This window comes from Crocodylus siamensis, chromosome 3, assembly GCF_052110815.1.
Source record: "Crocodylus siamensis isolate JL-2025a chromosome 3, ASM5211081v1, whole genome shotgun sequence".
Taxonomy (NCBI): domain Eukaryota; kingdom Metazoa; phylum Chordata; order Crocodylia; family Crocodylidae; genus Crocodylus; species Crocodylus siamensis.
In genome coordinates this window covers 78,919,727-78,933,254 of record NC_143397.1, presented here as the reverse complement: position 1 = coordinate 78,933,254, position 13,528 = coordinate 78,919,727, and the positions used below count along the sequence as shown (strand labels likewise).

Here is a 13,528-nt window from a genome sequence, read left to right as displayed (position 1 = left end):
AAGGACTGCCTGTCTTTTATGCCTCCTCTGCCCTTATTAGCAGCTCACTCAGCAACAATTCTTCTGCCAGTAGTCCTGTCAGAAGCAATTGTCCTGGTAGCAGCCCCCTTCAGAAGCAGATGTTCTCCCTGCAGCCTTTAGCTACTCTCATCCAGACCTCTCCCTATTTTTCCCTGGGCTTCCCACTCTAGAATTGCAGCTGTCTAATCACATGCATGCATTCTTCAGCCTTCATCTCCAAACTTCAGCTGGTTATCTTACTGCTATATCTGTGTGCAGAGCCTGCTGCAAATCCACATTCCAATGGTGCAAACACCCTGATTGGGCTTGCAAACCCTGAGCAAACCCTTCAGCAACCTTGGTTTATTTAACTCTGGGAATCCCTACATGGCACTACAATCTGCAGCCTACTTAATCCTGGCAGCCTTGCTCTCAGTGCAGAACCTCTGTATCAGCTTCAGCAAGACCAGAAAGCTCCAGGGAAGCTGTTTCCTCAGGTCTTTCTGGTCTCACTGAAACTAACGTAATGGTTGGCCCACTATCTGCTTGGTGGGAACAGCGAATGGGTCCTGCTTCTTGTCCAGATCCTGTTCACGAAGTCTCTAGTGGCAAGTCATAGCTGTGTAGGTGAAGGAGAGTCAGAGTGGTTTCTGACCTTACTATGTGACTGCTCCACTAAGCTGATTAACATTTGTTCAGATTACAGTATAAGGGCAGTCTAGAAAGACCTTTAAAACATTTTTTCATGTGCTCAGGGGGTGGGACACTTCAATTAAAGCAGCTTCAACAGATGCCCTAATTAAAGCACCCACAGTCTAATGTATCAGTGTCCACGCACTTCAAAATGCCATTTTGAAACATAAGGACACCGATATATGAGATGTGGAGGCTGGCTGAAGTGTGCTAATTAGTAGGGTTGTGCGAAGCTTCAGTAACCAATTTGATTAGGAGGAGATTTGGCCCAATTTGGCGGCTGAATTGCTGAATCTGAATTGAATCAGGAGACCCATTAAAGGGTCCAAATCAATTTGAAAGCCTCCAAATTGATTTGGAGGGACTGGTGCTAATTTGGAAATTAGGCCATAGACTAATCAGGCAGCAGTCCTCAACCATGCTGGACACAGCTGCCTCCAGCTGGTAAGTCTGTTGTGGTGAGTGGAGGGGGGAAGGAAGAGGCAGATCAATGTTCCCACAGTGAGGGAGGGATTTGAGCTGAGGATGGGACAAGCTGCCCAGCCAGAGCAGGGGGTGGTATGCAGGACTTGGAAAGGGGGGCTCCCACCACTGTGTGCTGCTGGTCTGGGAGCTGTTCTCCCCATGGCTCTTCTGGCAGCTCTCACTTCTGGTCTGGGAGGGCATGGGGGTGGGTGCATGAACCCAGATCAGGGTGGGGCGAGTGGCAGAGGCTATGGAGAATTTTAGGAGAGCTGCAGCTCCCCCATAGTCCCCACTCCACTGTGCTCTGCAGGGCAGGTGGAGGCAGGCTTGCACTCTGAGCACAGCCCATTAGCAGGTGGCTAGGGCTAGCCTCCCAGAGTGCAGCCTGGCTCAGCCTGCCCCATACAGAACTGAGGGTACACACCTGCTTCTATGCTCTCCCGGGCCAGTGGCAAGAGCTGCCAGAGGAACCACTGGAAAAACAGCCCCTGAACCACCAGTGCACAGTGGTGGGAGCACCGCTCCCCGAATCCCCCCCCCGCCCCAGCTGGGCAGTCTGTCCCAGCCCCAGCCCTAATCCCTCCCTTGCTGTGGGGGTGTTGATCTGCCCCCTCCCACATCCCTTCTCTCCCCCTCCACCCACCACAATAGACTTACCAGCTGGAGACAGCTGTGTCCAGTGTGGTCAAGGACTATTGCCTGCTTAATCTACAGCCCAATCTCGGAATCGCACTGAATCTCCAGATCCAAATTGGCCGAATCATATCAGGACAGTGATTCAAATCACTGAATTGAATTACTGTTCCTCTGAATTGGACAAACCCATATTTGAAGCAAATACTTGCTGCTTCACACAGGCCTACTAATTAGCACCTCTAGCCAACTTGATTAATCAAGGCTGCTCCAATGCAGTGTAATTACAGTGCATCAGAGCAGCCTCCTGGCACATGTACATGCATTCTTAGACACCAAAGCTAGCTATGTAACTGCCATTTAGGTACTAAAGTGGAACAGGATTCTACCCCAAGTACCTAAGGTACTTTTGAAAATGGGACTTTAGATATTTGATGCATATATTATCTGGGATAAGTGCAATGGCCCTCTTTACCTTGAAAATCTAAGAAAAAACATTGGTTACATCAAATGGTCACTTATATAAGGGTATTATTTTATCATTTATGATGCTAAATGTAAACAAGGGCACCTTACAGGTACAGCAAAAGGAACTACCAGTACAGATTTTTTTTTTGAGCATACAACTTACCACCCAAAATAAGGGTGTGACATTATAGGTCAACAGTCCCTGTGGAGAAAAATTACCATTTTATCCATAAAAATTAGAAGGAGAAAAAGCCCAACTTTAAAACAAATAAACTTGATTTTTTTTCCCCAGAAGGAATATAGCTCTTGGGGCTTCTTAAGGTGGCCACCTTACTAATTGTATTAATGATAGTATAATATTAGGGGACTACATTTTCAAAAGTGATTAATGATGTTGTTCATTAAAATTAATATGGTGCCAGCTTCATAAGAATGAAAGGAGCCATAATTCCAGGCATTTCCAAAAGCCCATTTTGAAAATCAGATCCTTTGAGAGAGATGGAAATTGGGTACCCAGAACTTGATGGTAAAACAAATATTGAAACACTTTAAAAAATACAGGCCAAGAATAAAGCATATTGCTTAACCCTAGGCTATTTCTAGTATATTAAAAAATCACCTCCAAAATAGTAAGTATCTCCTGAATAAATCTGCATAGGTACTGTAGCATGAGCAGATAAGGTTCCATCATTGTCCACCATTATACTCATACGATTCCTTTTGGCAGATAAAAAAACTGAATGCCACTGACCATTGTTTAATCCAGCACCTAGAAGGAAAAGAAAGCGTAAGATAACATAACTTCGAGTAATACATGTTTAAAATAACTAATATGTATAGGTTTTAAGCAGGAAGAACACAGTAAATATTCAATAACTTACAAAGCAAGTCAAAGACAAAGTAAATAAATAAAAATATGAAAAAGAGAGGATACAGTTTTGTCTTCTGTGAAATAAATAAAAAGTCATTTTCTAATAGGTAAAAAAATCCTTTTATGAATGTACAAACTATAGTTGTACTATCCCCAGTTATCAGCAATGCATCCCTCCAATGTAGTGCTTATACAAAATTTCCTTTTAACTTAGAAAGTTATCATTAAAATATTATGGTGATGTCTCATGCTGCACTTTACAGATATCACAGATTTTTATGGCTATTTTCAGGGCATTATTTCATCTTTTAAAATAAAACATAGACATTTTATTGAAACCCATCCTTTAAATGCTAGAATAACCACAGCAAAATCAGCAGAATGTCACAATATTTTTGGTACGGGTGGAGTGAACTTTTACAGAAAAATGATAAAGGATAGAAATACACAATCACTAGTATGAGAATAATTTTAACAGACCAACCACTCCCTTTTTGGTCTCCCAGTCCTTGTATTCACGTAAAATATGTAAAACACCTTGGAACAAAAAAAAAAAAAATCCCCTGGGTGCACACGCACACAAAAAGGACTTAACACAGACAATGGATTTATCGCTATGACCATCTCTTTACTATATTAGGTACCTTCTCTATACACCACAGACAATGCATAAGTTTTTGTGAGCTCAAGCTCATTTAATGGTTATCTATCCTGTTTTCTGCCTGAATCACAGAATCATAGAAAATTAGGGTTGGAAGGGACCTCAGGAGGTCATCTAGTCCAACACCCTCCTCAAATCAGGACCAGCCCAACCTAGATTGTCCCAGCCAAGGCTTCATCTAGCAGGGTCTTAAAACCCCCCAAGGATGGAGATTCCAAAACCTTTCTGGGTAACCTGTTCCAGTGCTTTACTATCCTCCTAGTGAGAAAGTTCTTCCTAACCTAAACTTTCTTTTGCTGCACCTTGAGAACATTGCTCCTTGTTTTGTCATCTGCCACCACTGAGAATGGTTTAGCTCCATCCTCTCTGGAACTACTACATATGCATTAATGTCCTGTTGCTACTGAGCATTAAGTTTAGTACCTCTACTATTAGGTATTATGTAAATGTTCAGTAGCCAGCACTAATGCACATTAGCAACGGTGTTTTGTGATGCTTAATGCACAGTAGATTAAGTTGACTGCGCATTAGCTCGTTAGAATGTTTTTTGCTGTGATGTGCTAATGCACAGTAGAATTAGTCTACTGAGCATTAAGTATCTCATCTAGATATGCCCCCCTTAAGGTAATTGAAGGCTGCTATTAAATCCCATCTCAGTTTTCTCCTCTTCAAACTAAATAAACCTAATTACCTCAGCCTCTCCTTATAAGTCATGGCCCCAACACTCTAACCATTTTCTTTGCTCTCCACTGAACTCTCTCCAACTTGTCTACATCCTTTTTGTAGTGGGGGGGGGGGGGAGGGGGGGCAAAACTGCACACAATACTGCAGATGTGGCCTCACCAGTGCTGAATAGAGGGGAAGAATCACTTCCCTCAATCTAATTCTATGATTCTATTATACTTACATACCGCCTTATGTCATTAGTCTTCTTTGCAACAAGGGCACACTGTTGGTTCATATTCAGCTTATTGTCCACTGTAACCCCCAGGTCCCTTTCTGCAAAGCTGCTTAATGGCCAGTCAGTCCCTAGTCTGTACCGGTACATGGGATCAGTCTAAGTGCAGAACTTTGCACTTGTCCTTTTTCAACCTCATTAGATGTATTTTCACCTAATCTTCCAATATGTCAAGATCACTGTCAATCCTAGCCCTACCCTCTAGTTTATCTATTACTTCCCCAGCCTCGTATCATCTGCAGACTTGCTAATGGTGCAATCTATCCCATCTTCCAGATCATTAATGAAGATATTGAACAAAATGGGCCCCAGAACCAACCCCTGGGGCACTCAACTGGATTCCAGCTGCCAACTAGACTTTGAGCCATTGATCACTCCTTGTTGATCCCAACAAATGAGCCAGCTTTCTATCCACCTTACAGACCATTTATCCAACCCATACTTTCCCTGCTTGCTTGTCAGAATGTTGTGGGAGGCTGTATGAAAAGCCTTGGCACAGTCAAGGTATATCACGTCCACTGCTATTCTTACAAACACAGAGCCAGTCATCTCATCATACAAGACAATCAGGATGGTCAGACATGACTTTTCCTTGACTTCATACTAACACAGCTAACCACCTCTCTCTACTATAGGTAATAGCAACCAACTTCCCTTTTGATTTTTTCATTCTTTTACACTATTAGATTATATAGTTTGACTGTCCATATTTTTTTTGCATATTCTTCTTTTAACTTATTTTATTGAATGTTTTTACTGTCTTCTTCCACTTCTTTAAATAGTATTACATTTACATTATAGAGTTCAACATAAGTCAGTGTTTTTTATATTCTATTTAGCTTAAGCTCTTTATGCTTCTCTCCAAAACATGAGGAAGGGCCTTAAAGTTTGTCTAAGATCTTTCCCAACTGCAACTATACAGTTGGTCCAAAAAGATATTATCCTTACTTGTCACAACATTTATTTTGCTTTTCCATTTAATGTAGTATAGAGGTGGTTAGCTTTATTAATCTGAAGTCAGACAGAGGATAGCGTGAAGTAGCACTTAAGAGACTAATTAGACCAGAATGCCATGAAAGTTCATAGGCAACAACACATTTGGTTGATGGACTGTAAGGTGGATAGAAAACTGGCTGTGGCTTCAGGCTCAGAGGGTAGTAATCAATGGTTCAATGTCTAGCTGGCAGCCAGTATCAAGTGGAGTGCCCCAGGGGTCTGTCCTAAGGCCAGTTTTGTTCAATGTCTTCATCAATGACCTAGAAGATGTCATGGAGTTCACCCTCAGCAAATTTGCAGATGACACCAAGCTGGGGGGAGTAGTAGATACACTGGAGGGTACAGCTATGATACAGAGTAACCTAGAAAAATTGGAGGATTGGGCCAAAATAAATGTCATGAGGTTCAACATGGACAAGTGCAAAGTCCTGGACTTAAGCTGGAACAATCCCAAGCACCAGTACAGGCTGTGGGCTGTCTGGCTCAGCAGCAGGTCTGCAGAAAAGGACCTCAGGGTTACAGTGGACAATAAGCTAAATATGAGCCAACAGTGTGCCCATGTTGCCAAGAAGGTTAACCACATACTGGCTTACATTGGGAGGTATGTTGCCAGCAGGTTAAGGGAAGTGATTATTTTCCTCTATTCTGCACTGTTGAGGCCACATCTAGAGTACTGTGTTCAGTTTTGGGCACCCCACCACAGAAAGGATGTGGACAAAAGAGTCCAGTAGAGGACTACAAAATGGTTTGGGGGCTGGGGCACATGACTTCTGAGGAGAGGGTGAGGGAAGTGGGCTTATTCAGTCTACATAAGAAAATAGTGAGAGGGGATTTAATAGCAGCCTTCAACTACCTGAAGCGGGGTTCAAAAAATGATGGAGCTAGCCTGTTCTCAGTGGCGGTAGATGACAGAACAAGGAAAAGTGGTCTCAAGTTGCAGCAAGGGAAGTTTAAGTTAGATATTAGGAAGTATTTTCTCACTAGGAGGGTAGTAAAACACTGGAACAGATTACCCAGAGAGGCAGTGGAATCTCTGTCCTTGGAGGTTTCTAAGACCCTTTGGATGGGATGATCTAGTTGGGGATATTTCTGCTTTGAGCAGGGGGCTGGACTAGATGACTTCCAGACTTCCCTTCCAACCCTAATTTTCTATTATTCTATGATTCTATGCTACAGAGAATAAAAAGATAGAGTTTTTGTGTTATCTATTGGGAGTTTAGCCATATAATATCTATAGATGTTAGTTAGGGTCCCAAAAGGGAATATACCAGATGCAAACCTAAAGTCTTGATTCAGGAAAAAACTTAAGCATATGCTTTCCTATTACTGTATCTAGTCACTATTCTTATTCAAGAGAGCATGTCAATACACTTATAAATTTAAGGAATCAGTTTTAATTAAGCATATCCTTATGCACTGTCATGAATAGGATTTGGATTGGAAGCAAAAGATACAGCCTTTGAATTATTTCAAGCTCCTTTTTCACATGTATTTTGTAGAGTATTTAGGTTTGTATGTCACTGGAGTGCAGCTGTGGTTCTTCCATATATATGCTAAAATAGCATTTGTTTCTCTACTCAACTCTAGAATTGAGCTTTTATCCTCAGAAAATAGATGAGTAATTACTACATATGTATACAACAGAGAAAGGAAATCCAAAAAAGGCTAAAACATTTCAAATGGCCAAGAACACAGAATCGACATTATGATAAATAATTTGAAACAAGTACAAAAGGCAATTCCTGTCTGTAAAGCAGCAGAAAAATCTCAGTCTGGCAGACACTATTAAAATGGCAAGTGGTAGGTATTCACTGGATGCATTTTCTGTAAAGAATTTATCTAATACATTAAGCACTTGCATGAGCTTCTCTATTTTCAATTTATTTTAGACTTTGTTTTTCCCCTTTTGTCTCTCTATTCAGCCATCATATTGCTGTAGAAACTTCAAGGGGATATTTTACTCTTGAGTAGTATCAGAATTTTGTAAATTCCTCACCATTTCCAGTAGATTGTCACAATAATGTGGCTTACAGATCATCTTGTCCCTCATTGATACTAATTTGTCTGATTTCTTCTTTAGGAAAATGTTCTATTAATTATAAAATATTGATTTTTCCCAAGGGAAATATTAAAAGCTGTATTCTAAATTCACCCCATACATCAGCCATCAATACAAAGGAGCTATAAAGACTTGTAGCATAGAAATTACAGCACTGTACAGTAATCATTTAGCAACAAAGACGTGGCATGCCAACCATCTCCTTCCACGTAGCAAATGTGTAGAGCATGAATGGAACTTTCCTGCAATCTAGAGAGCCTCTGTTGACAAAGATAACTCTTAGTACAATTCAAAGTATAATTTAGAGTAGCCATCACACTACTGCAACTTATTTAGGGAGTACAGGGCTGGTCCCACTTTGAGAAAGTGTTTTAAAAATCTGGTTATCCTGGGTCAGTCACTTCATAGACTCTTGACAGATGGCAGGCTAAGACACTAAAGCAATATTAAAGCTACAGCAGGAACTGTCTTGTGGTATCTTGGCCAGTTTTTGATCACATTTTATACTGCAGCATTTAAACCTAATGGGTGCAAGTATCAATCACTCCTATTTTCTCTGAGTGGTATTGCACAGGTAGAACTAGTCACATAAACCAAACTTCAAAGTAACAAAATACCCAAAGAAAAAGGAGATAAAGAAGCCTTAAATGCATGTCTTTTAAATTATCTTATATTAGGAACATACAGGATACATCTGAGGAATAAAGGGAAGAGTATCTTCAAAGACAGGCTTGCTAATCTAACAAGAAAGGCTTTAAACTAAGTTTACCAGGGGATGGACACCAAAGCCCTGCATAAAGTGGGGAAGTGGGAGACCTGGAGGAAACACAAGGAGGAGAGGACAACAGGGGACGCTTCCTCATTCTTCCTCAAAAAGTAGCCCAATCAATTAGTTACCTCAAGTGTCTGTACACAAGTGCATAGAACTGGGAAACAGGTAGGAAGAATTGGAAGTCCTTGCACAGTCGAGCAACTATGATGTAATTGGAATAACAGAAATGGTGGGATAGCTTGCATGACTAGAGCGCTGTCATGGAAGGGTACAAATGGTTCATGAAGGACAGGAAGGAGAGAAGAGGAGGAGGAGTTGTGCTGTATGTAAAAGAGTTGTATGAAAGCTCATAGCTCCATTATGAAACAATAAATAGGCCTGCTGAAAGTTTTTGGGATAAGGTTAGAGGGCAACAAGGGTGATGTTGTGGTGGGTTTCTGCTATAGATTGAGTTCAGAATCCTGACAAAAGGAAGAATGGACTCTGGACCTCAGAAAAGTAGACTTTGACTCACTCAGGGAACTGATGGGCAGGATCCCCTGGGAGACCGGTATGAGGGAGAAAGGAGTCCAGGAGATCTGGTTGTATTTTAAAGAAAACTTACAGAGGGCACAGGAACAAACCATCCCAATGTTCAGGAAGAAGAGCAAATATGGCAGGAGACCAGCCTGGTTTAGCAGAGAACTCTTTGGTGAGCTTAAACACAAAAAAGAAGCTTACAAGAAGTGCAAACTTGGACAAATGACTAGGAAGGAGTATAAGCATATTGCTTAGGCATGCTTGCTAATCTAACAAGGAAGGCTTTAAACTAAGTTTACCAGGGGATGGATACCAAAGCCCTGCATTACGTGGGGAAGTGGGAGACCTGGAGGAAACACAAGGAGGAAAAGACAACAGGGGAGGCCTCTTCATTCTTCCTCAAAAAGTAGCCCAATCAATTAGTTACCTCAAGTGTCTGTACACAAGTGCATAGAACTGGAAAACAGGTAGGAAGAATTGGAAGTCCTTGCACAGTCAAGAAACTATAATGTAATTGGAACAACAGAGATGGTGATAATTAGAGATGAAATCAGGAAGACCAAAGCACAAGTAGAGTTGCAGCTAGCAAGGGACATGAAGGTTAACAGTAGGGGTTTCTACAAGTGTGTTAGCAAGAGGAACATCAGGGAAAGTGTGAGTCCCTCACTGAATGTGGGAGGCAACCTAGTAATGATGATGAGGAAACGGCTGAAGTACTCAATGCCTTTTTTACCATGGTCTTCACAGGCAAGGTCAGCTCCCAGACTGCTGCACTGGGCACCATAGTTTTGGGAGAAGGTAAGCGGCCCTCATTGGTGAAAGAACAGGTGAGGGAGTATTTAGAAAAGCTGGATGTGTACAAGAACATGGGATCGAATGGGATGCACCTACAGGTGTTGAGGGAGTTGGCTTATTTGACTGCAGAGCCATTGGCCACTATCTTTGAAAACTCATAGCAATCAGGGAAGGTCCTGGACAACTGGAAAATGCCTATCTTTAAGAAAGGGAAGGAGGAGTATCTGGGCACCTACAGACCAGTCAGCCTCACCTCAGTCCCTGAAAAAATAATTTGAGCAGGTCCTCAAGAATCCATTTCTCAGCACTTCAAGGACTAACATCATGAACAGTCAGCACAGATTCACCAAGGGCAAGTCATGCCTAACTAAGCTGATTGCCTTCTTCAATGAGATGACTGGCTATGTGGATGTGGGGAAAGCAGTGGATGTGAAATACTTTATCTTTAGAAAGGCTTTTGATATGGTCACCCACAGAATTATTGCAAGCAAGCTAAGGAAATATGGATTGGATGAATAGACTGTAAGGTGGATAGAAAGTTGGCTAGATTGTCAGGCTCAATGGAGAGTGATCAATGGCTCAATGTCTAGCTGGCAGCTGGTATCAAGTGGAGTGCCCCAGGGGTTGGTCCAGGGGCCTGTTTTGTTCAATATCTTCATAAACAATCTGAAAGGTGGGATGGATTGCAACCTAAGCAAGTTTGCAGATGACACCAAGCTGGGGGGAGTAGTAGATATGTTGGAGGTTACGGCTAGGATTCAGAATGACCTAGACAAATTGGAGGATTGGGTCAAAAGAAAGTTCAAAAAGGACAAGTGCAAAGTCTTGCACTTAGGACAGAACAATCCCATGCCCTACTACAGACTACATTTTTATGGTTCTATGATTCTATGAACACAACAGATACTGCAGAGTATTTCCATCAAAGAGAACCTACATATGGAGAATGTAAATGAAGAAGACAGCAGAGGCATAGTAGTGCAGCTCTGCTGCTGGGACAATCACAAACACTCAGGACAGTTGACTCTACTACTGTACTGCTTCTGGCGATGACTTTTTCATGTGTGTACCCCACACCCAAAAAGAGCATCCTCCCCACTCTCTTCCCCCTCCTTCCCACCCACCCTCAGTTATGCAACTAGGTAAATTAAAATAAACAAAATCTAAGAAAGTATGTTTCCTATTTTCTAGGAATCTAACTAGTTCTCTCACATCACCCATTGTAACACTTCTTTTTAGTGACAGTGTAAGAGCTTCATTACACATTGCAGTTTTAGCTCCTCAAATGTTGATCATTGTTAGATCTTTGTTGTACAGTAATTTTGGGCAGCTTCTGGAGCTCTTAATACCTGGATTGTCTGAACATTAACACCAAAAATGTATTTTAAGTACTCATTATGCAGCTAAATGTTACACCATCTAGGTCAGGTTTACTTTTTGATCTGCATAACTCAGGTCCTATTCCATTATGGTGTGGCCACTCCCCATACATGTACCAACCAAGCAGAAGTCTTCCAATATCCTAGCATCTCTTACATCCCTGTCCATAGAACAAGGATAGAAGTCTGTCCTGGCTTGCCAGCCTTCTAGTGGCAACTCACATCTACAGCTTCTAGTCCTGCCTCTGTTCCTTAGGCCTCTAGTGGCAAGTCACAGCTGTGCAGGTAGGGGATGGTCAGAGAAGGTTTCCTTAACTAAGGATATGACTGCTCCAAACTCCAAGCTAGCACTAACATCGATTAACATTTGTGTAGCTTACTGTGTAAGGTGTAACAGTGCACTTAGACTAAGGTGCAGCCACTCTGTGCTACACCATAATGTACACACCCCACCTGCCCTGCTTCCCACTGGCCCAGTTTTGGACCATTACCCCTGCCTGCCCTCCCCAGCACCCAGATCCCTGCTTACTGCCCCACTGCATCCCTCCCTCCACTTACTTGTGCCTGCCAGTTAACCATTCCCTGCCTACTCCCTCAGGACAGACTGCACAGTCAGCCACAAGTAAGTGGGGGTGAAGGAGCAGGTGAAACTGGAGGGCCCAGAATAAGAGGAGGAGGTGATTCTAACTTTTCAGGCTGGTATGAACATGTGACTGCTCCAAATTTGAGCTAACACTAACATTTGTACAGCTCACAGTGTAAAGTGTAACAAGGCCATAAATCATAAGCAGTAAATCATCTCCAGTATCACTGCAATAATACCATACTTGTCGCATCACATTTTTACAGTGGCCAAATAGAGTTTTTGAAAAGAAAAAAAATCTGCATATAGACCATTTGCCCAGCCTTTATAAAAAAACCAAATCCTTGTAGACCTCGTATATCACAGATGAAGAGAACAGAACAGATTATCTTCTCGATGTGGCACAACCCCCTTGAGGTGACATTTTCACTGAAACATGCTGAGTTTTGCTTTTGGTTCTTCTTGCTGTCATGCAGGACTATTATCTTCTGTCTTCTTTCCAAGGCAGAATCATTGTCTAGTGAACTATATCTACTTCTAATCCCTGGTGCTGCATGTGGGTTTATTAACTTCATGCTCTAATAAATATTCCCTTTTATAAGCATTATAAATGAAAACCACAAGTGTTTACACATACACAGATTACAGGATTCTTTGCTACAAAAAAGCATCCTGCATGAATGGATTAAATATAGGAACTGATTAGGTTCATGGGAAATGGATAATAGAACTTTTAGGAAACTCATGCCTGACTTACTTGCTATAATTTTTTGAGCATGCTGAATGCTACTGAGGGATGTAGTTCATCTCTATTTCCAGAAGAATGCCTGGAAAGATGCTAGTGAATGTTATTTAGCCCAAAGGAGAGGAAGTACTTCCATGAAGTCCCTTGGGTACATCTGGGAGCTGCAGAATACCATAGGGGAGCATGAAAGTGCCTGTAGATAATTATTCATTGCAAGCATAGGTGTAAGAAGCTTAATTAGATTCATGAACTTAATTTGTTTATAGATTCATAAATTGTAGAGTTGGAAGGCACCACAAAGGATCATCGTGTCCAACCCCCTGCCTCTGGGAAGAAAGAGGACTGAGGTCAGATGACTCCAGCCAAGTGTCTATCAAGCATCCTCTTAAAGACCTCCAAGTTACGTGATAGTACCACCTCTCTTGGAAGCCCATTTCAGATTCTGGCCCCCCTTACTGTAAAAAATTTCTTCCTAATGTCTAACCTGAATCTACTCTCCACTAGTTTGCACCCATTACTCCTAGTTACTCCTAGGGGCACTCTGGTAAATAGCAGATCTCCAATTCCCTGTTATCCTCCCTTGATAAACTTATAGGTAGCTACAAGGTCTCCCCTCAGACGTCTCTTGTGAAGGCTGAAGAGATCCAGATCCCTCAACCTCCCCTTGTATGGTCTTTCACGGAGGCCATCCTTGTAACAGGAGCGAGATGGTACTGAGAGTATATGAGGAATGTCCAAAAACAACTGGTGCAGATTTTTTTTGTGTTTTCCTGATTTTTGCTTGAGAATATCTGTGGAGTTTTGAATTTTGTACAAGAAAATTATTGAGCCAAAAAGTGATTAAGTATTAACGCCAGTTAACACAATTAATTCCATGGATTTATATAATAAATAGCTAACTCAGTCTGTTACTTCTTTCAGTGCTGGCAGC

The 13,528-nt window shown here is 41.8% G+C and overlaps 1 protein-coding gene across 3 annotated transcripts in view; it reads right to left on the bottom strand.

Moving 5' to 3' along the window:
• CNTNAP4 (contactin associated protein family member 4) overlaps window positions 1-13,528 on the bottom strand; it is a 431,793-nt gene that overhangs the window by 109,777 nt on the left and 308,488 nt on the right. For all 3 annotated transcript variants that reach the window (XM_090038567.1, XM_090038569.1, XM_090038566.1), the window contains exon 9: window positions 2,879-3,028. In XM_090038567.1, the coding sequence (XP_089894693.1) occupies window positions 2,879-3,028 (150 nt within the window). The remainder of the gene's footprint in view (window positions 1-2,878; window positions 3,029-13,528) is intronic.